Source organism: Cyrtonyx montezumae, unplaced genomic scaffold, assembly GCF_038088225.1.
Source record: "Cyrtonyx montezumae isolate F1298 unplaced genomic scaffold, pur_monq_1.0 scaffold_0, whole genome shotgun sequence".
NCBI classification, from domain to species: Eukaryota; Metazoa; Chordata; class Aves; order Galliformes; family Odontophoridae; genus Cyrtonyx; species Cyrtonyx montezumae.
The window spans coordinates 31,101,704-31,123,641 of NW_027071824.1; the positions used below are offsets into that span (position 1 = coordinate 31,101,704).

Sequence of the window (21,938 nt, forward strand, 5' to 3'; positions counted from 1 at the left end):
GTAAAATGAGAACATTATTACCATGATATTTGCCTGTGGCTGGATTCTTTCACCCTGTGTTTCTGCTGTCCTGCTTAAAGTACTGCATCATATGTCTATCCAGCTGACATCTGGTTTAACACATCCAAAACACAGCTGCACTGCAATTATTCATCTAGTAAATGCATCAGTACATGACAGCAGCAGTTACCCACTTGCTGTTTCAGGAACTTAGAGGAAAACTACTGTAGAAACCCTGATGGTGAGAAGATGCCATGGTGTTACACCACAAATGCAACTGCTCGATGGGAATATTGCACCATTCCCTCCTGTGACGGGAAAGAGCCTGACAGCCCTGGTAAGAACAACAGGAAGCATCTGCAGTTTGGAAGTGCAGTGTCATCATGTTAGGTTGTCAGAAACTTTAGGTGACTGCTCAGTTGTATTATTGCTGTCACTTTCAGTAATGTTATCTAACAAGGACCATCCTGAGAAATGCTGATGGATGTGTGATTGATCTGGATTGTTAGCTGAAATTAATCTAAATGCATGATAGTAAAAAGTGATCTTTGAATCATGGATACTTAGAGTTGGAAGAGGCCTTCAAAGGTCATTTAGTCCAACTCCCCTGCAATGAACAGGAGCATCCATAGTTAGATCAAGTTGCCCAGGGCCTCACCTTGAAAGTTTCCAGGGAAGGGACAACCACCACGTCTCTAGGCAACTTGTTCCAGTGCCTCACCACCCTCACTATAATAGATGTTTTCCTTACATCTACCCTAAATCTACCCTCTTTAAGCTTGGAACCATTTCCTCTTGTTCTATCACAACAGACCCTACTAAAGTGTCTGTCCCCTTCTTTCCTGTAGCTCCCTAGCATATTATTAAATGTTATGAACAATCTTAAAGTTTTCCTTTCGATCTACAATCTGAGAAAGATTCTGTGACAGAGAGCATGCTGTGGCAGTCCATGAACTACTCAAGCTTGCTGTTTTCTGCTAGTTCTCTATGCTCACATATACATATCAAAGTATTAAGATACAAGGGATTGGTTTCCATTATTCACCACAGCTGTTGACCAGCCTGAGCAAGCTCAAGCAACTGAGGAGTGCTACCAAGGCAATGGTGTGAGTTATCGCGGAACAGCATCTTTCACTATCACAGGGAAGAAATGTCAAGCCTGGAACTCAATGTCCCCACACCGTCACAATAAAACTTCAGAACACTTCCCAAATGCGTATGTGCATTTCTTACTTCTGTGTTTCATTTAAGAATGATCATTCATGAACTCATTTTTATTTGCAGGACCTTTACACAACAGTGATTTTGAAGTTGGGAAGGGGTATATTTGTTAAGTCTCCCTCTTTTTTTTCTTTTCTTTTAAATCTGGAAGTATTTTCCGGTTGTCATCATTATGCTTTAAATGCTAATTAACTGTGTTTCTATATTACTTATAAAGAAATTAAGAGTTTTCATAAAGCTACACTGAAATTAACTGTTTCTATACATGAGATTCTTCAAGAATTTAAGTCTTAGGTTCCTAGTCTGTCTTTCATTAGAGCTCTGTAGAGAAGACAAGTCAATTTCTTTTTCCTAATTTTTTAATTTATTTATTCAGAAAGCTATGTTTTCTTAATAAATATTCATATATACATATTTGAAAAACTAGAAGGAGTTAAATTCCATTCATTTGAAAAACTAAAAGGGATTGATATACATTAAAATATGTGCATTTACTTATCTGGATTTGTAAACAGTATTATTGCTATGTGCCTTAAACAGTGAATAAATACCTGTCAAAATTAAGTTTTCTGCAAAAGTTTCTTGGATTCTTTATGTTGAAAATAGGATTTCTGTCAGATATTGTGTGTGATCTTTGTACCAGCCCTCCTTTCTAAAATGTTCTTTCAAGTTTTTCTCAGGCCTGTGGCATAGATAGGCATACAGTATGTTTGCATTTGTCCCTACAGGGACCTGAAGCAGAATTATTGCAGAAACCCAGATGCCGATAGCCGCCCATGGTGCTACACCACTGATCCAAGTGTGAGATGGGAGTACTGCAACTTGAAGAGATGTAGTGACAATGTACAGATAACTCTACCGAAACCTCCTCAGACAACTCTAGAACCAAATCCCGGTGAGAAGACTTTCTGCTTTCCTCGGGAACACTTGTAACAAGGAAGGTGTATTATATGTAAAAATTATAGTTTAGTGAAGATGAAAGATAAAATTCTAAGTAATCTCAGAATTTAATATAATACCTTATCCATTCTCATCATTTTTTGAACTTACTTGTAGAACTGTATATGATAGTATATGTATATGATTTTAGATTAATATAGGATTTTTTTATCCATTACATTTGGCAATACTGGAAGCACAAAGAAAAAAATGGCTGATAGTATCCACACTCTGGTGGGAGTCCTATTAGCAATGACAGCAAATAGAGAGGTGATGGCATCTTGCTGGCAAATGTTCAGAAAATGTCTTTTCATGTGCCATGCATTCACATTTTCGGGGCTCCACTTCCCAACAGAGGACAGCTGGCTATCTTAATTCAGTTTAGATTCAACTTCATTGTCTGGCAGATATTTAGAGTGCAACAGCTTTCATTTTTTGTTCTGCCACTTTCTTCAGGTTAACTAAGGTAAATTCAGGTTAATTAATAGTTTTGCCTGAATATGCATTAAAACATTTTTACATACTGTAGAACATGATGGGAAGGCATTAATGTCCATAAGGAAAAGATTTTTTGAGTGCATGGTCTTTGTGCTCCTGGTTCCTGGAGTCAAAAAGGGTCAGATGAATCTGAGTTTCTTTGATCCAAGTCTATCAAAATAATGAAGAAAATTTTGAGAATGCAAGCAAATAAAAACGTGATTGCTAGCTATCATTGACACTATTTTGTCCTTTCTTCCATGTATATACATTAAGGAAGATGGAAGCTCAAATAACATTCCTCAAATTTATTTCTGTTTCACCACCACCAAGTATGGGTGTGGCCAAATTGCTGTCAGCTAACAATCCTTTTCTTTTCATTTTTCTTCACAGATTGCATTCATTCAAATGGTATAGATTATCGTGGCACAGTAGCAAGAACTGCAAGGGGCAGAACTTGTCAAGAGTGGAGTTCTCAGACGCCACATAAACATGACTACTTTACTCCAAGGACTCATCCAAAATCAGGCCTGGAAAAAAATGTAAGCAGCTATTCAACTAATATTTGCTGTCACTGAGCTTTTCCTGTCTTTTTCATGGTCCCTCAGTAAGAATTTCATGCCAGGTCTTTGTAAATTATTTTCTTCATTTCAATCCAAGAACCTGGTAATGCTAATTCTCGTTGACATGAGCAGTCTGTTCTTCACTGGGACAAACAGATGCCCAGAAGCAATGTCAAATGCTTTTGCAGTGTAGCCAAAGAGCTTTGGATGAGCATTTGCTTTTTCCCACTGCTGAAGACTATCTGGAGTTTGTCTTCAGGCAGTACTTTGCCTCCCCTGACAGAAAAAAAAACACTTAGGATAATAGTTTTCAGTAACAACAGCAACAGGTGAGATGGTGAGTGATTCAAAGTTCAGTGCAAGTTCCCTAAGATATATGCCTGATAGTCTGCAGTCCTCAGCCTCTACTAATTCCCCCCTCCACAAAGCCCTCCAATTACTGTTGCATCCAACCATACATGGATGTCCATGCTACTGACCCATTCTGTAACTCATTCTCCATCTATAGCCTTCATCTCAAGTCCTAAATTAAGTACCCACTAAAAGATCTTCTGTTTCCAGCCAATGGCTGCTAAGATTTGTAACATCTCATATACAGTACTTGTCCAGTTTTTGGCAAGCTCAATATATGATATAAAGAGCTTGTTTGATGTTGCCAGGTTGAATGTTTTTTTTCTCCTTCTACATGATTTTAGAGATTGTTTTAGCCATTTCTCTGATAGCATCACATAGCCTGCATTGAATTCCAGTACAGACTGGGAAAATGCTCTATGAAAAGATTCCTGCCATAACTTATTAGTTCTTGAATAGAGTAATTGTTTGGGATTCCTGTGAAAGGGAAGCAACCATCCTCTTCTTGAGATGTGGACATGTGGCTCTAATGCAGAATAGGGAAGCTAACTAGAAAAATATCTATGATAGTATTTCTTAAATTGCTAGGAGAATGAAATGGGAATTCAGAGTCCAGGTGTCCATACTGCTTTCTTCCTGCCAACCCCTGTGGACAGAGTGGCAAGCTGTCTCTGTCCATTGTTCTTCTCCTCTCTGTGTTACTGAACATTAGCTCTGGGCAGGGCAGAGAGACTGAAGATGCTCTGGAAGACCAGAACTGTGTTAAGCCTGTAGAAGATTCTGTCGCAGAACCAAGTGGTCTTGCTTGGTATATTTTAGAGTGACCAGTGAACACATAGGCAGATGGTGAAACTCTTTCAGATGACAGTGACTAAATTCACATTCCTCCATATGAGCGCATACAATATAAATTTTTTGCACAAAAGAATGTAAAATTTCTTTCCCCAATTTAACTTGTTTTTATTCTGAAACAATAAATCTCTTGTCCTCTTGTTAATAGCTTGTGTCTTCTTTTTTTTTTTTTTATAGTATTGCAGGAACCCTGATGGAGATGTGAATGGACCTTGGTGCTACACAACAGACCCAAGAAAAGCCTGGGAGTACTGTGACATTCCCAAGTGCCGTAATTATTCCTTTTAAGACTAGTATCTCCCTTTCTTATTACCTTTTATGACTATCTGAGAACATTCAGCAATTAGTCTGAAAGACTGAAATTAAGGCTGTGGTGAGGTAATGCTCAACACCACTGCCTGAATACTTAAGAATGGTGCTTATTCCTTGGAATCCTCAAAGGCTGCAAAATATTTACTTGGAGCCTACTGAAGCTTATGCAGGTGTTGCCAGATATTTCAGAATAGATCTGGTCATGAAGAAACTACCCTGCTTGGTCATGTGGCACAGCTAATCAGAAAACATGCTTCTGTATTTACATATCTCTGATCAAAACTCAAATACAGGCCAAACAAAAATAATACTGCTGTTCTATAATATGTACATACCATAACTGTAAAAATACTACTGTCTTGAAAGTCTTGGGCTAGGGTTCTTAAGGGAAAATAGCACTTACACATTTTGAAGTTCCATTTCCTTTTTAGATTAACTTTTTGGCCTGCTCAGTTAAAGAGCAGAGGGAACGTGGCTTTTGACTTTGGCTTCAGTAGTTAGTTCCTTTTGCTAACAACAAATCTAAATGCCTTGTTGTTAGGTCAGCTTCCTAAACAAAATCTATCCACCAGGAATAAAGCAGAGACATTTGAAGAGCTGAAAGAGCCAAAGCCTAAGAGCAGACAAAATGCTGTTTCACAGAGATAGTGATTGAATTTCATGAGCTGTACCACTATGTTTTGTTTGAATACAGCTGGCAGTGCAGTTTCTGTACTGCTGTCATCTGTAAGAATACATTTAGAGATATTGGGAGGATTTACTTCCGTTTCCTTCTTTTTTCCACTCCTTTTGCTAGCTCATTGTAGTTCTATTCATATGTCATTTGCTGAGGATCAGGAAGATGCAAAAAATATTTACCAGGCATTTTAAATGTCCCAGATGAAGACAAATCTAATGAAACATAGATGATGTATAGTGTATAATTTACTACAGAACAAGTAGTACTATTCTGAATAGTAGAATACAGAATAGAAAAATATAAGAGTTTCACCTTTTAGTTTTCTGAATGCATAGAGAATGTATGGCAAATACTCTGAAGTTCCCCATAGTGATTCTTTTTCCTTATTCTGTAGCTCCTGCTCAGTATGAATGTGGAAAGGCCAAGTTCAGACCAAAGCTGTGTGCTCAGAGGATTGTTGCTGGGTGTATTTCACATCCACACTCCTGGCCCTGGCAAATCAGTCTCCGGACAAGGTACAGCCACTCCCATTTGCATGAGGCTTTACAATCAAGAAAGCTCTGCATTTCCCAGGATGCTGTATGTATGTGGTTGCAACACTCTAAAGAGAAATGTGTTTTGTGTTTAAAATTAGCATAAGGATTAAATGCTTCTAAGCTAAAAGTTACAAGTGAACTCTATTAGGCTATTCATTTATTTTAAATTAGATTGTGTTTGATAATCTCAAAGAAGGTAATTTAGATAACCAGGAATGCTCTTTTTTACAATAAATATCTTTACAATAGATACAGTTGATTATTTGAAAAATGCTATCATTTCACTGTAAGGAAGAATGAATTTGAATCTGTCACTATCTCCCTCAGTACAGTCAATCTCCTAAAAGTAGTGGAAGCTTTCTGAAATACGGTTTTGTCAGGAATTAAGTCCAGTTCCAAAGCTTTCTGACTGGAATCAGGACTGGATAAAAGCCATAATCTCTCAGAAGGTATATGTCAGTGCATATTAGATTTTCCAGTAGTAAAAATAATGGTCAGGAGCAAAAAATCTATTTGTTTTCATTATTAAGATGTATACACAATACTCCTGTACTTGTAAAAAAAATGTTGTTCAAGGAAGGTAAAGAATTTTATTCCAAATAAGAATGCAGAATAAATTCTTTAGTTTCTAAAGGCTATGTTGGAAGGATTACCCAACGAACTTCAGTGATATACAACTGTCTTCACCACCTTAGACCCATGCTTTTTTTTAATGTCTTTCTGCTCTATTACAGTTATGGCTTGCATTTCTGTGGGGGAACTCTGATTGACCCACAGTGGGTTCTTACTGCCGCTCACTGCTTAGAAAAGTAAGTATCTGTTACAGGCTGCAACAGCATTTCCTTACATGAGATAGAAAATAACAGTTTAGAATTTTAGAAATAAAACTGGCCCAATAACCAACCTGAGTTGTCTCTTGACTCAGTTTCCACAGTCAAGAATTGAGCCAAAACTATTCTTCATTCGTTAAAAGTTTTGACTGAAAATGGAAGTGTTGAGTAATAACAGTCACCAGCTAATGCACATACCAAGTCTTGATTTCATGTGTCAAGAAAAGAGATTACAATAAGCTTACACCAAAGCTGGTTTTCTTTTCTGCTTTCAATAGAACTAGATGCCCGACATTATCATAAGTGGCCTAAGTCCTGGATGTGTGTTTATCAGCTCACTGTGTGCATTCATTTCCAATAGGTCATCACGTCCATCTTCATATAAAGTATACCTTGGCTTACATGAAGAAAGAGCATTAGAAACATCAGTGCAGAAAAAAGATGTTGAGAAATTGTTCAAGGAGCCCCACAGGGTGGACATTGCCCTACTGAAACTGAGGAGGTATACTTTCACCTGATGCATTCCTTCATTCTGACAGGAAACTTTTGGCTTGCCTGTTTTCTTAACTACTCAGTGGTTGCTTCCTGGTACTATGCAAGTGTGTGTTTCCACACATAATGTGTGACATTCTCTTTCCTCAATTTCTGCAGAAGTTCCATTGGGAGCTAAGGTGACTCAGTCACAGGGCTTCAGAAAAAGAAAGGGCTGCTCTGGGAAGGGAGGAGGGCTAGAGATGGTGGTCTATGCTAGCAGTGCACTCTGAGGCAGCTGCTGTGAATTATGGTGGAGGCAGCAGAGCAGGAGGAGGATGTGCCTAGAAAAGCTTTCCCTGTACACTTCTATCTTGGTAATGTAACAAAGACTGAAAGCTACAGTGGCTGCACAGTGTGACCCCATACTTTTTCCATGACAGCGTGGGGAGTGCTCTTCCAACAGGTTGTCCTTAGTGCAGGCAAGCAGTACACACTTCTAATGCAATATCCAGGTTAGCACTTCTTGCATCTGTTTCCATTGGTCTGAAACTCCAGGATGCTATGCAACTGATAAGGAATACATCTATACAACTACAAGCAGATACAAACATGTATGGCTTGTGCTTTGCTTTTCGTGGCTCCAATGAAAATCCAAAACATAGCCCAAATAAAAGTGGCTTGTTGATTGAACCCAGATAAGAATCTGTACATAGAGGTAAGTCAGCATGACTCAGGCTCTGCTTTATGCTACGAGTATGCAGTTTGGAAGTGACCTATAAATAGTCAGACTGGGTACAGGCAGAGTAAGGTAGGCTTTGTTGTCTACACTTTAACCCAGATTTACTTTAGTATTTTTAATATCTTTTTCTTTTTAACTGTTCTCCATTTCAGATTTTTTCCTTTTGCGTATAATGTTCTGTGGGATTAGAGCCTAAAATATAAGTGGCTTTGAATTTCAAAGAAAAAACCCTTACTTGAAGCTCAGATTTTCAAGGAAAAAGGCTGACTTTGTATAAAATCTTCTTAGATAAATAAAGATGGTACCAGGGATAAATGACCTAATGACTGACCCTGTGTGGGTCTATTCTTTGTTTCTTTCAGCCCAGCAGTCATCACTGATCAGGTAATCCCTGTTTGCTTACCAAAAGAAAATGCTGTGTTAGGAGGAAGAGAGGAGTGCTATGTGACAGGATGGGGAGATACAAAAGGTGAGACAGAATTAACACTCCATGTTTGGAGCTTGGTATATATTTGTATCCAAAGCATCCCCACTCTGTGCCAGAAACACCCCGAAAAAAAAAAAAATACTTTCATGCATTCATTTTTCATCTCAATTTGCAAGGTACTGCCTTTTTTCTAATGCCTCCTTCTGATTTAGATTCTTCTAAACCTCTCAGAGTGACAGAACACCCCAAACCAATACGAGAAGAGAGGAATCTGACCTAAGCACATACTTACTGTTAATTTTCAATCCATTCTGCTTTCCCCTAGAGTGCTTTTACATAGTCAGAAGGGAAGTTTTTCTAGACTTTGGCAATTTTCTTAATACATTATATGAGTTTGCTCATTCTCTTGAATGATCTTTCTCACAATCAGCCTGGTTCAGAAGATCTCATTAGAATATGAAAATACTCCCATCTTCAAACCTCCCACTTTGTCTTGGCTAAGAGGAGAATCACATCTTTCCCATCTCCTAGCTTCTTCTGACCATCATAAAATTTTCAACTGCCTACTTCCTTCCTCCATTCTTCTCCAGAGAGATATTCTCAGATCCAGAGAAATAAAATTGCTTGGGAGTGACTCTCACATACAGCATGTATGTGACCCATTTAATGATCCCATTTGGATTTACTCTGAGAGCAGTAAGGGCAGTCTCTGTATTGCGTATTTTGATGAAGGCTAGAAGGTGATAAGCACTGTAATAGTACTGATAACACTGATTTTGGAATTGCTCCATGCTAAACATGGAAATTATGTTCATAAACACTGTTTATTGTATTGCTTATTCTTACCCTGAAATTTGTTTTATGGAGGTGCTCATTTACCCTTTGTCATTTAACACTGGGTTGTTGGTTTTTTTTATTATCTTTTACTTTGTTTACTTGGAAAGGAACTCCTGGTGAAGGCTACTTAAAGGAAACTGGCTTCCCTGTAATTGAGAATAAAATATGCAACCGCCCTGAATTTTTGAATGGGAGAGTCAAAACACACGAGCTCTGTGCTGGGAATATTCATGGAGGCACAGATACCTGTCAGGTAAGAAAGGCTGAGAGCATCAGCATCAGTTATGAGAACAGTTTTCAGCAGCACGCATTAGAAAACTCCTCTCTGGCTAAAGCTCTAGTGCTTTCTTATAGCAGATGTGGAACTCTCATTCAAAAGGCAGTTCCATTTCTGTGCTTCCTGTGAAAACACCACTCTTCACATCTTGAGCTCTCATCTTGTTCTTTCTCGCTCTGTTTAGGGAGACAGTGGAGGGCCTCTAGTTTGTCTGGACCAAGATAGATTTGTCCAACATGGAGTCACCTCTTGGGGCCTTGGCTGTGCCCAACCCATGAAACCTGGAGTTTATGTTCGAGTTTCTAATTATATTCCTTGGATTAAGAGTATAATGGAAAACAACTGATCCTGGGTATGGACTGCCCTCTCCTGGAAAGCAGTATGCACATTAGAAATACAATATAACAAGTGCAATATTAAAGCTAGAATCATTCCTAAAAAGCAAAATAAATATGATCATCCATTTAAAATCGCTGTAAGGGAATGTTTATTGACATAAAACCAAGCTGGCTATGTTACTCTCTTTCAATATGTTCTGTGGTTTGCTATGTTTGACAATAGACCTATGCAACTTCGAAATGTGCTCATCGAAAATCCCAGCATCAAATGTAATTCAATATCTGCATTTCAATCATATATGAGACTCCACAATGGCTTTCTATTCTAAGGTTGAATTCTCCAACACACTGTCTCCAACAAATGAAGAAAGGAGAATATTTCTCCTTAAGCTGTTGTACTTTTTCAACAATTCAATGATAAAAAAAAAAAGAGAGAGAGAAAGAAGAAACCCACTGTACACATCTGTTATGCCTGCAGTGTTTTATTAGATATATCTGATTACATTAAGCACATGGGATGAAAAAAAATAAAGAAACACATTTGGCTTTTATTTTCATATCTTTTTTATTGATGTGGAAATTTGTGTCAGCAGAAGTACAAATGTTGCACCAGAGATATAAAACAGTGAATAAAAAAATACCCTTATCCTAAAGTTAGTTCATAGTGAAGACTGAGAAATAACTAAAGTCAATCATTACAGTAATGACAATGTATGTAGTGTATTATAAACTTCTGTTGTCCATAGTACCAGTCTTGTTCCACTACATAACTTGTCTTACCATTACATACAGCTTTGTCTTCTCTAAACGAAGAGAAAGTACGTGTGCCTGTGGTTACAGGAAATGAAATCTGTGCACATAAGACCAACATCTCTTAGAATACAGCTATGTTTTTGTGATACTATAATGCATATTTCCTCATGAAGTCTGAAAGAAATTAAATAAAAAACAGTAGAGACCTCTAAAATTCAGTGGTGAATATAAATGTGCAATTGTACGCACTAGGGAAAAAAGTATTCCTGGCACTTTCTGAACTGTGAAGCATTTCATAATGTTTGGTCTCCTGCCATTGGGGAATTTTATGATTTATTTTACATTTAAGACTTTATCTTTGTTCTCAATTCTGTCATTTGTTTTCTCTTGTACAAAAATGTTCCTCCCAAAACACACTGTAAAAAGAACTTATATACTCACATTTTTCCATGGCCAGGAACTCTTGAAATGACTGGTAAACTCACCACAGGAAAACCCCATGCATGAGAAACTCATAAATAATTAGACTACAGCAGTAGTAATTCAGCTGCACTAAACTCAGTGTTAGCATCAGTCATTTGTGGTATAAAGTTTTAAAACCCACTCCTAAATTTTCTCATGCCAAATCTGGTTTTGGATCTTATAAGGCTCTTTACAACTCGGTGGCTTTCCTTTGTTTGTTTAATTCTTCATTATCCATGACAAGATATTGTTCAAAAACCACATCTTAAGTTCTTGACTGTAAGGAGGGTATCTTCTGTCTCTGGACAGGACCCAGCACTAGATGGAGGTCATACAGGAGGAAAGGGAAGGCAGAGAATCCTTCTTATCTGCTTGCAGAGCCAGAGAACAAACATTTCTGCTACAGGTCAACTTTAAACAACTGGATCCAGTTAACATTTCCCTCTATAAACCAAGCTCTTGTCTTATCCTTGCTCATCTTCCTAAGACAGCCTAACACCCCTGTCAGTACCCCCAAATAACTTATCCTCAACCAGAAAGATGGCAAGTAACAATGAGGAGAAGTAGGAGCTTGGAAGTCACCTTGGTCCTGGTCAGGGTGAGATGATTTGGTTTGCAGAAATGAGCAGAGAGTGTATTTTAGGACAGAAAAATTCTGCATGTCTGGGACACAAGGTCCCAGGTCTGGGGGGAGGGAGTGGGGTGATCTGACCTGCAGAGCTAATGCCCTGTGTAGGAAGTGACAGCTACATAACAGGAGAGAAGGAGTGCTACATTTGAGAAAGACCTTCAATGTGCAGAGCTTTTGCTGCAGAGAGTTGCTGGGTGAGAGGAGCAGACCAGGGTGACAGACTCCTAGTCTCATCACTTCTGATCCCAAAAGGGCTGCCCTGATCAGCGCTCACCCTCATGAAAAATCAGTTTTTCTATTTGTCTAGATGGTCCAAAGGCAAAAGAGAACAGGCTCATATACTCATCTTTTCCTCTCCAAAGTTATCCAATAAACAGCTCAAATGTATAAAGAAATAAATAAAAGCTCATTGAGCTGGATAGTGCAATTATGCTGATCTGTTCTCTATCAAAATCAGAGTGCTTCCTTCCTGGAAACAACATACTTAGAAAAAAACAATATATTTCATATTTACAGCAGAATACACTGCTTTTTCTGAATGTGCTTATACTTGAAAGAAGAACATGGAGTTTAATCCATACTTTGCAGCAATCTTCAAAGTGGTGGCAAATGAAGAAGAAATTCCCAGTATAGGATCACAGTCCTTTGCTCAGCGTCATCCTTGGGAGATCAAATATAAGAGTTGGTGCTCTGGTGTTTCCTTTTCTTCCCACATTTACCATAGTGACTGAAGAAAAAAGAGGGTGTAAAGGGGGAAGAAAAAAGAGCTGTAGTTCAAGTCACAGTACTGACAAGATGCAAACCCACTGTATGAAACAGTAGCCTATGTCACGAGCTCATTAAGAAATTTGCTGCCAGGCAAGCCAAGGTGTAAATTTTCCCTCCATGCCTGTAGCACATTGAAGATTCTAGCTTGTTCTGTGCTAGGAATGGGGAAGCTGTGCCTACATATCTTCAGTTATAAATTCATTCAGTGGAAGCTTTCACAAGTTGTGAAAAAGCTCACATTATCAAGAGTTCTTCTTCACAGCATGCTTTAACTGAGGTAATGGCCGGTTTTCTTGACCACAGAACTGCAGGATATTCTTTGCCGTCTTTCTCTCATACACTATCATTTTCTGCCTCCAGAAGTACACAGAAAAACTTATGAGAAAATACAGGTTAAGAACTCCTAAGAGTTCTTAAGATTGTTTAAGAACTTGCCTTAGTGGTACTGGAAACTTCACACTTCTATTTGAGAAAATATTACCTGCTCATAGTATCAACCCGACTAGGGAATTTACCCTGATGTTCAAAAATCATCAATAATTTATGGTGGTCAGCAAGGTCAGAGGAGAACATCCTCGGGAAATCTCAATCAAGTAGAAGTTAGAAAATATACAGCATACCCTGAAAGCTGTTCTACATCCTCCACTGTCTCTGGTAAAGAGATTCCCTTTGTCTCTGGTAAAAGTAATACTAGGATCCCACAGACAACTGCAAGAATACCTGCAATGGGCACAGAAGAAAAACAAAAGTGATTTTAAAACATGTTACTTTTTTATATTCAGGGTGATCAGATAAAGGAAAACTCAGATTAAGGTTAAAGGGATATTTTGAAAGTACAACAGGTATTTCTGATTAATCCTACTCTTTTAGAGTACCTTCATGCTAATTTAATGAGCATCTGTTAAACATACAAATAAACAGGAAGAAAAATAAATAAATAAAAGGAGGGATATGACTTCATTTGCAGCCTGAATTGCCCCAAACAGGAGATTTTAGAGGTCAAATCCTATAGCAGCACAAGTATTTCAGTATTAGATAATATAATCACAGTACTTCTATATGCTTCTATTCTTACAATAATAGGATATTTTTTCTTTTGTCTTTCCGTTTATGTTTCCAAGCTTAATTTGTCATTAGCACCAATTTCCTTTCTCATTTTATCCTACACTTTTTGCTCATTTTCCCCAGCCACACGTACCTCTTGTAAGTCTGGGTTAGTTCTAGTTTCTTTTTTCTACATATTTACTCTACAGGGTTCATTTTTTTCAAAACTAAACTGAGGAAAAGAGTTTTTTACAGGAATAAGAATTTATGGTTTTCTCAACCACTTGCTGTTCAGTCTCTTGCACTAGGCATGATGGTTGGGAGAGGCTGGTTTGAAGGGAGATGAGGCCACACATTACGCTTTCGCCCTAAGAGAAAAGCTCTGCCAGGAGAATATACCAAGCAAAAGTCTATTTTAAATCAACTCTTACTGAAAATAATCAGAGGTAGCTCCAACCAAATGGCTGCCAATCGGAAAAGCAGGAATGGGGCTATGATTCCACCTAGGTCACACAAACTCGAGCACAGGGAAACACCAAAGTTTCTGTAAAAGAAAAACAGTGCCAGATATTTAACAGGTGCTAGCAAGCAGATGAGCTGATGTAATGAACTCCAAAATTATCTCATCCATATATGCCATCTACCTTGAAGCATAGCTATTTAGTTAGGAAACTCTAGATGAAAATGAGCTTTACTAAAAAGGAGTGAAATAGAGAATGGTGAAAAGCAAAGCAAAAAGTTTTGCCTTACCTCAGTGTCGTTGGGTACAACTCAGAGTTCACAAGGTACACAATTTCAAAAGCGATTGTGATGCCCAGCCTTCCCAGCGTGGCCACTGTGGTTTTGAACCACGGGATATCTGTCCATTCAGAAAGAAACTCTGGTGAGGGGGACTTCACTGCATCAGCAATGTGCTGTCAGCAGCTCTCGCGGGGATTTCAACCTGATACGTGCATTGATTCAGCATGGCATTTCTCAAGTATAGAGGCAAAAGGAAAGCTTCTGCCTGTTTGTTTGTGAAGTACTGATCACACTAGAACACAAGTAAGAGTGAAAAACTAAAACAAAGCTGTATTTTTACCTGAAAAACAGCATGTTTAAGCCACACCAAAAACTCCAGAGGGCTGCCTATTGCTTTGCCACAACAAAGCTGTGGCTTTAGCAGCACTAGGTGGCAAATGCTTTTCCCAATTAGGCTGAGGTGGGATCTGCTGAGCAGCCTCTGGCTGCTACAGCTGCTTCTGGGTGCCCTGAGCTCACTAGCAGCCATTGGCAATGCTTCCATTCTTCCACACAGAGCAAAAAAATCCTGTCACATGGAATCACTGACAACAGCAGTTTACCAAGCTTGAAAAAGGGATTGGAGAAACAACAACACAGGGGATTAACACTGGGTATTAACAAGAAAAAAGCAGTTTGGAAAGCTGTTCCTGTCCCTGGTCAAACTGGCTTCTAACATTTTGGTGACAAGTCATGACTGTAGGGGACAGGTAGGAGGAGAACACATCCTCTCTGCCTATCCACCCGAGTGATTCATAGTTAGGAGTTAGATGGGCCTCAGGCCTTACTCGGACATGCTGTTTCTATTCTCATGCTCCTAAAAGTTCCAAGCCCTATCAGTAAAAGCTACAACACAGCAACGCTGAATCAGCACACGCCAGACTGAAAGTCAGACTGCTGCAGATATCAGTCTATATTGGCACTTATTGCTTTCCAGCATCATGGGACGCTTCTGCAGGGAATCAGAAATAACTCCCAACTAACTGATTCAGGAGAGTATAACATTCTTCTTAGAGCAGACTAACTAGAATTCATCATTTGTTTAGCCATTGCACACACTGGACACACTCCTAACGCTGTTGCTCATGGGCATCCTTCTGCTCCCCTTCTCTGGTATTTGGTGTTTTATCAGGCACAACCAGCCCCAAGCCACTCAAGCTGGCACTCTCTGCTCTGCTTAGGCTCTGGCCACTGCCTGTTAACAGGCAGCTAGGTACAAGGGGTGTGATGTTCACATCCACATCACAGAGCAGAGCCATCCTGACTCATATGCAGTCCTCCAGCCCCATCTGGAGAGCCAACAGCATCTGGAGGGGAGCCGCATAGAACATAATGAGGAGCAGCTCGATTTTCTTGGAAGAGGGTGGTCTCCTGTGTGGACACACCACAACTGAGCAGACGAGGAGGCTAGTAAAACAGTAACACTGAACCTGGCATGAAGGGGAGCTCTGCCTCTGGAGAGGGCTCTGGCAGAGGTTGTGTTTTCTCAGAACTCCAATAGGAGGAACAAGTAAACATTTCAGTTCTGTCAGAACCAGTAGATGAATGTTTGGAGGTTTCTCCCTTCCAAAATAATCAAACAAGCCCCACAACAAATTTCATCTTGTGTTGTGATACTTCTTTTGCCCTGAAAAGCTGTTTTCAAACACTTGCCAGAAAAGCAAAGGCTAGAAAGAACAAAACAAACCTACATTCTCAGCCTAGTTCCCCTTCAGTCCAGAGGACCCCTGAAGAGGAGCGTAGCTCCTCCCTGTGCCAGAGGACCCGACCTATGCACCCCAACGTGATCAGGCTCTCACAAACTGCTGGTGCAGCTTCTCCCATCTGAGCAAACGTTTTAATTGAAAGCTGGGACCTCAGATATCCTATCTGTGAGTACTTTATTCCCTGGGACTGGGCCTTCTGTGCCCGAGTGGCATTGCTCCACAGCAGAGAACTGGATGGCAATTACATACAACATGCTGGCTCTTCACAGGGGCTCCCAGCAGCAAGAACCTGAGTCATGGTGAGCAAAATCCTTCAGGAGAGCAGACCCAGCATTCACAGACTTCAGTGGTCCTCAAATATGCAGTAATAAGTACTTCTGGAGGAATTGCATTTCAGGGAGCTTAACTGAAGGAGAGGTGAGCAGCAGTCCTCTCTGAAGGACTTCATTTTGCACTCACTGCAAACCTGTCTATTTTCATCAACATATCACATGCTTGAAATGACTCCTCGTGGCTCTTCTGAAGCAAGACTATTGTCCCTTGATAAAATCTATGACTAAAACCTTTTGACAGGAACAGGAGCATCTCTGGGAAGAATGAGCCTCTCTGATGCATATTTGGCTGCCAGTTCTTTGCTGTACAGAGGCAAAGCACACAGTTGTGGTAACACCCAGTAAACAGCATCCCCAAATGTCTCCCTGTGTATATGCACCTGATGGTACAAAGTAACAGCTACACAGGAGGGAGAAAAATTTAAAGAAAATGAGGGAGAGCCGAGAAGCCTTCAAGTGATATCAGACCCTTTACGTGTCCTTGAAATCAGACAAGAATGACTTAATTGAAACAATTCCTCTACCCTCTCAGCATTGTTCAGACTCCTGTTGTGTGCCACAGCTCCTACTAGATGTTGCTGTTTGGATGGGGATGGAAGGGAGAGCACGAACAGGAGTGAACAGAGTACATAATAACCAGGCACCACTGAGCCACTGGAACAGCCTGAAATGCCAGGAGAGCACTGACATCAGAGGAAGATCTCAAAAGGTTAAGGCCATAAAATTTTCCCAGGTATAGTTTTATATTACAATGAGACTATATTATAATGACTTTATATTAAAATGACTTTATATTATAATGACCCCAACAGTGTCTCAGATAGACCATTAATTTCTTCTATCATTAAGAGTCTTCCAAGTCAAGAATTTTCCCTTCCGTGTGCCTTCAAAACCGTACAGGGCCTTTATACACATTTTCCAAGATTACACCCATCTGACATAACTGTGACATATTCCAGGACAGCCCACAAGTAAATAAACTGTGCTGTTTCATAACTCTTGGTTCTGCTTGCAGCACTGGACAACTTTTACTTGTGTTTAAAATTTCGTGTGGTCTCCTGCCCTTGCTTTAGGGGAGTCAGAGAGAAGTTGTTGACCTAAAGAGCCCAGCGTAGGGAAGGACTGGAAATTACCTTCTGGCAAGAAGGCAGTAATGAGGCATGCAATTCCTGCCACGATATTGCTTATTGCAAAGGGAAGGCGTCGGCCAATGCGATCAATTGTCATTAAAATTATGAGAGCCGCAGGCAACTCAACAGCTCCTGAGATGAAGAAGTCCAGGTAGAGGTTTCCTCCAACAATTCCTAGTCGCATGACAAGCCCTTGGTAGATCAGGGCACTCGTGAACCTAAATGGCAAAGACAAAATAGTGCTGAGATGCAAACAAATGACTGCAAGTGACTGGAAAGACCTAGAAGTCAGCAGAGGATTATTCTTGATAAAGTCCCACCCGTATAACAAGCAGCACTGATTGCGGGCACTCACCAGGCATACATCAGGATGAACGTGTTCCTCCTCATCTGAGGAGTCCTTACCAGGTCAAGAAAGGAGGGATTGGTGACCTCCACATTGTTAACGGTGATCTGAGGAGAAAAGCAAGCAACAGAATCAGCTGTCAGGTATCTGACAGCACAGTACCTAAATGAATGAAATACTGCTAAGCACTGCATTCAAGTGAGCAAACATGCTGACAGCATGGTTTGCTGCTTTTAGCTCTCTGGAGCAGCATGTGGTTATTGGAAATAGCTTATAACTGAATATAGCTGTAGTTTTCTTTAGCAACAATAGTGCAAAAACTGGAAAAGAAAATCCCAAATTTTGACTTATGGAAAAATGATTTTCCCAAAGAAAACTAAGAGAGATTGACCTGAAGTCCCTTGAAAGACAATAAACTGCCTTGTCCACGTGACAGTAATTTGGAGCACAGAATGCCACAGGACAGGCAAAGCAATGGGTTGTAGGATGGTCACTGGTAACACAGATGGGCAGCAGGAAGTGTGAGAAAAAAAATTGATCTGCAAAGGGGCTGCAGAATGCAACTGGTGAAGTTCAGAGGCACTTCAAATACAAAGCACTATGCTGAGCAAGGCTTTTACCCTGAAACAACTAAAAATCCTGCAAAGTATGGATTAATGGTTCTCATATGCCTCCAAGATAAAGTAAGTCTGTTCACACTTTCTCTAGCACAATTATAATGAGGCAGATGATGAAGCAATTACCTAGAAGGTTTAACAGAAGGTGGTTTTAGGCACCAACCATGGGTCTGCCCAAGGACTGCTAGCCATGGTTGGAATTTCCATTGGCTCACAGAGAAGCTGAGGAAAACACAGAGTTAAACCTGCTGCATGTTTTGAGTGGGACTTCAGGCAGCTTGACTGTTGGGATTCACAGTTGTTGCCCCATGCCAGGAGCCCAGAGAGGCAATCCTGGTCAGCAGGATTACAGGGTGAGACAAAGAAGTACATGGGAACACATACACTCACAAAGGGGCAACAGGTAAAGGCCAAAGCATTGTCTGAATGCCTCCTCAGCTCAGCCAGGGCTGTGCCTATGGCTGTTGTTCAGACCACAAGGTAGCACAGATGTTTTCAGTGAGATTTATATGGCAATGTTTAAGCATGACTTAATAACTGAGAGTCACAGAACTTTAAGTGGAAAGACAAATGCCACAATTGTTTGAACTTCCTTACTACTCCCTCTTGCTTTTCTTCTGCAGCCAGAGCCCCAAGTTTTCTTCAAATCACTGCCACTTCTGCTGCGTGCCAGAGCATTTTGTAGGGCAGGCTGAGGTTGCTGAGTTTCTGCACTGCTCTTGGACTTGCTCATAGTATGACTATAAAGCTGACATGACTTGTTTATAAAAGCAGGCTGCCAGCCATCAACTGTGCCTTTGAGCAAATATGGTGCTAGTTAGTCCTTCAAAGGACAGAAGATAAGTTCAGGATGGCTGATACCATACATTTTAATGTCTTAATAAAGTCATAATAACCCCAAGCATAACTGAGCATTTTGTATAGACAAATAAAACACTGAAGAGTCAACAATTTGTCAGGAAGAAAATTTGCTTTTTCTCTCTTGAAGTCATGGAGAGCTTTGCTATTCACATCAGCGCAGCCAGAAATTCAAAGACAAGAGCCCACATTTCCAAAGTTAAACAATGCAAAGACTCTGCAGGAAGTTTTATAGTTAACTTCCATGACATGTTTATGTCCCACCAAATTACATCAGTTTTTCAGCAATAAGCTTCAAAGGTTACTCACAGCACATACATGCATTCATACAATACATATATGTAACTTGCATGTATATTGGCATATACACACACAGGAAATATCTACATGTAAAGGGAGAGAGGATTTTGATCCATGACTCTCTCAAGAAGCAGTTCTTACTCTATTGGTCACGGCTCATTCTTTTGGAGAGAGATCAAGAATGAAACAATTAGCATGAAAAATAAACACTAAGATAATTACAAGCAACTGAGAAAAAAACATTTATAATACACAACAAAGTTAATGAGCTCTGTACAGGGCTGAACTGTGCCAATGTTGTAACTCAGAAAGCAAAAGAAAGAAATGTTTATCAGTTTTTATATAAAGGTCATCTGAGGCTTCTGTGTGCCAATAAAAACAAGGCTTACATCCAGAGCAATATAAGGAAAGCAGGCAATGAAACCATTACACAGGGACAGGAAAAGCTTAGCCAAAATACATGAAGGATAACACCTCTCTCTTCTCCCCATTACTCCACACCTGCACTTCTCTACCTGAAATTCTAGAGTCAGAATGTGAATGAGAACTCTGACATGAGTAATGCACTCAATCCTCTACTAATGCACTTCCTGGAGATTCTCTCTCTCCTCTGGGCACAGCACCAAAGATGACACATTGTATACTGAAAAAGTCCCAGGAACAGATTCAACTTGAAGCTGGGTGTATGGAGGTTAATTTGCTGTAGCTATGAGTGCCTTACAAGGTCACAAAGTGGAACGCTTCTGAAAGAAATCAAATGCAACTTAAAGTGAAGAGTAGGGAAAATATCTTCATTCTGATGCGAGGCTTGAATACTCCGATGTGCAGAGAGAGGGAAGAGAGTACAGGAGCTGCACGCAGAAGGAGAGTTACAGCAGCACAGCTTTTCCCATCATGAGACATACTCAACACTTGAATTAACAGAGCTGCTTCAGCCAAGTGACTGATTTATTTATCTACTAAGAAACATGCGCTATGAAGTCCTGTGCATTCAGAAAGAACTGTCTGGTGTTTAAGGAAGAAAGTACTGAACTTCATTGCTTGGGGTTCATCCAGAACAATATTCTAGGATTTTTGTGAAGCATTTCCACTTTCTCTTTTTTTATAAGCTCAGACAAATCTCAGTTCTCCCGTTCCTAAAGAAAAGGGATAGGAAATAAGTTTGTGAGATACCAATCTGTTAGAACTCAGGATGCCAACTACAAGGCGCACACACTGCGATGATCCTTCCTGAGAGGATGAGACAAACCAGTCCTCTCTAAACACTGCCATCCCAAAGTCTTCACCTTTAGTCTCAGGAAAACTCTAGTTAAAAGTCACGTATGATGCATATGCATACACATGCAGAATTATGTTTGTAGGCATTAAGGATGCTACTACAAGCTCACAGATGGGAATTTTTTTTTAAGTAGTTTCTTCCCAATATGAAAATAATTTCTGAAGCACTGTTAGTGTATAGCTAGCATTTAGGCTAGTAATCCGCAGGTTTTTAAAGTAGGCACACTTCAAATAGGAGACTCAATTCATTGTTTTGCAAACTCCTTTCTTTCAGACCATGTCTTTGCAGCCAGTTGCACTTTCCAACACTCTCACACTTAACAATATAAGTATGGGGATGGAAATCTTGTTCTGGCGTGATGCTTTGAGTGTTGCCCATCATAAAGATCACACAAAACCTTCAAAAGATTAAGAAACCTTAAGGAGAAAAAATAAAAACCTAGCTCAGACAGATGACAGTACCTCAGAATAATGTGGTGAGAGATATTTTCCATTGTGTTTTGCAATGTCATGCATGATTTTTAATGCCTTCTCTCCTTTTTTGCGTGTCAAAAGCCAACGTGGAGACTCAGGAACAACCCTGCAAAAACAGAGAAGTCATTAACAGATGTTTTGCTCATCAAAATCTTAACTAAAGAAAAGCCCTTTGCCTTCTGCCTGCCTTAATACCCAACACACTGATTTTTCAATCTTTAGAAAACTCCTCAGTATCCTGTACATTATGTCATCCCTGTGGAAAAGAAGGAAAAAGTGGACTGTGGCAATACTTTATAAAATTCAAAAGTAAGACATCTAATGTCTTTTCACACTGTGCAAAGTAAAATAGCCAACAAGACAACAGGGTGTCTGTAGAACAGTAAGGAACTACTGGAAGTCAACATTAACCACATGTATTTCCAAGAACAGGAAGATGCAAGCTGTAAAATATGTATGCATATAGCTACAAAACTGTGCCCAAAGCAAAACTACAGATTAGCATTTCAGTTTCTGCTTACTCACAGTTAAGATCAATCACAGTTTAAAAGTGCCATGGTAACAACAGAAAATGTTTGAAGAAACAGCATAATGTGCAGGAAAAGGA

General features: G+C 39.7%; 2 protein-coding genes across 3 annotated transcripts in view; one reads left to right on the plus strand and one right to left on the minus strand.

Moving 5' to 3' along the window:
• LOC136045580 (plasminogen-like) overlaps nt 1–10,409 on the plus strand; it is a 51,807-nt gene extending 41,398 nt beyond the window's left edge. For both annotated transcript variants that reach the window (XM_065731594.1, XM_065731588.1), the window contains exons 9-19: nt 207–337; nt 1,051–1,216; nt 1,950–2,116; nt 3,031–3,179; nt 4,581–4,674; nt 5,789–5,909; nt 6,665–6,739; nt 7,122–7,262; nt 8,336–8,442; nt 9,345–9,490; nt 9,699–10,409. In XM_065731594.1, coding sequence (XP_065587666.1) covers nt 207–337; nt 1,051–1,216; nt 1,950–2,116; nt 3,031–3,179; nt 4,581–4,674; nt 5,789–5,909; nt 6,665–6,739; nt 7,122–7,262; nt 8,336–8,442; nt 9,345–9,490; nt 9,699–9,860 — 1,459 coding nt within the window. In that variant the 3' untranslated portion in view covers nt 9,861–10,409. The remainder of the gene's footprint in view (nt 1–206; nt 338–1,050; nt 1,217–1,949; nt 2,117–3,030; nt 3,180–4,580; nt 4,675–5,788; nt 5,910–6,664; nt 6,740–7,121; nt 7,263–8,335; nt 8,443–9,344; nt 9,491–9,698) is intronic.
• The window catches only part of SLC22A3 (solute carrier family 22 member 3), a 33,720-nt gene continuing 12,762 nt past the window's right edge, over nt 981–21,938 (minus strand). The window contains exons 5-12 of the mRNA XM_065731631.1: nt 21,320–21,437; nt 17,814–17,911; nt 17,462–17,676; nt 14,261–14,369; nt 13,942–14,054; nt 13,087–13,186; nt 12,176–12,425; nt 981–990 (exon numbers count right to left, since the gene is read on the minus strand). Of these exons, the coding sequence (XP_065587703.1) occupies nt 12,368–12,425; nt 13,087–13,186; nt 13,942–14,054; nt 14,261–14,369; nt 17,462–17,676; nt 17,814–17,911; nt 21,320–21,437 (811 nt within the window). The 3' untranslated portion in view covers nt 981–990; nt 12,176–12,367. The remainder of the gene's footprint in view (nt 991–12,175; nt 12,426–13,086; nt 13,187–13,941; nt 14,055–14,260; nt 14,370–17,461; nt 17,677–17,813; nt 17,912–21,319; nt 21,438–21,938) is intronic.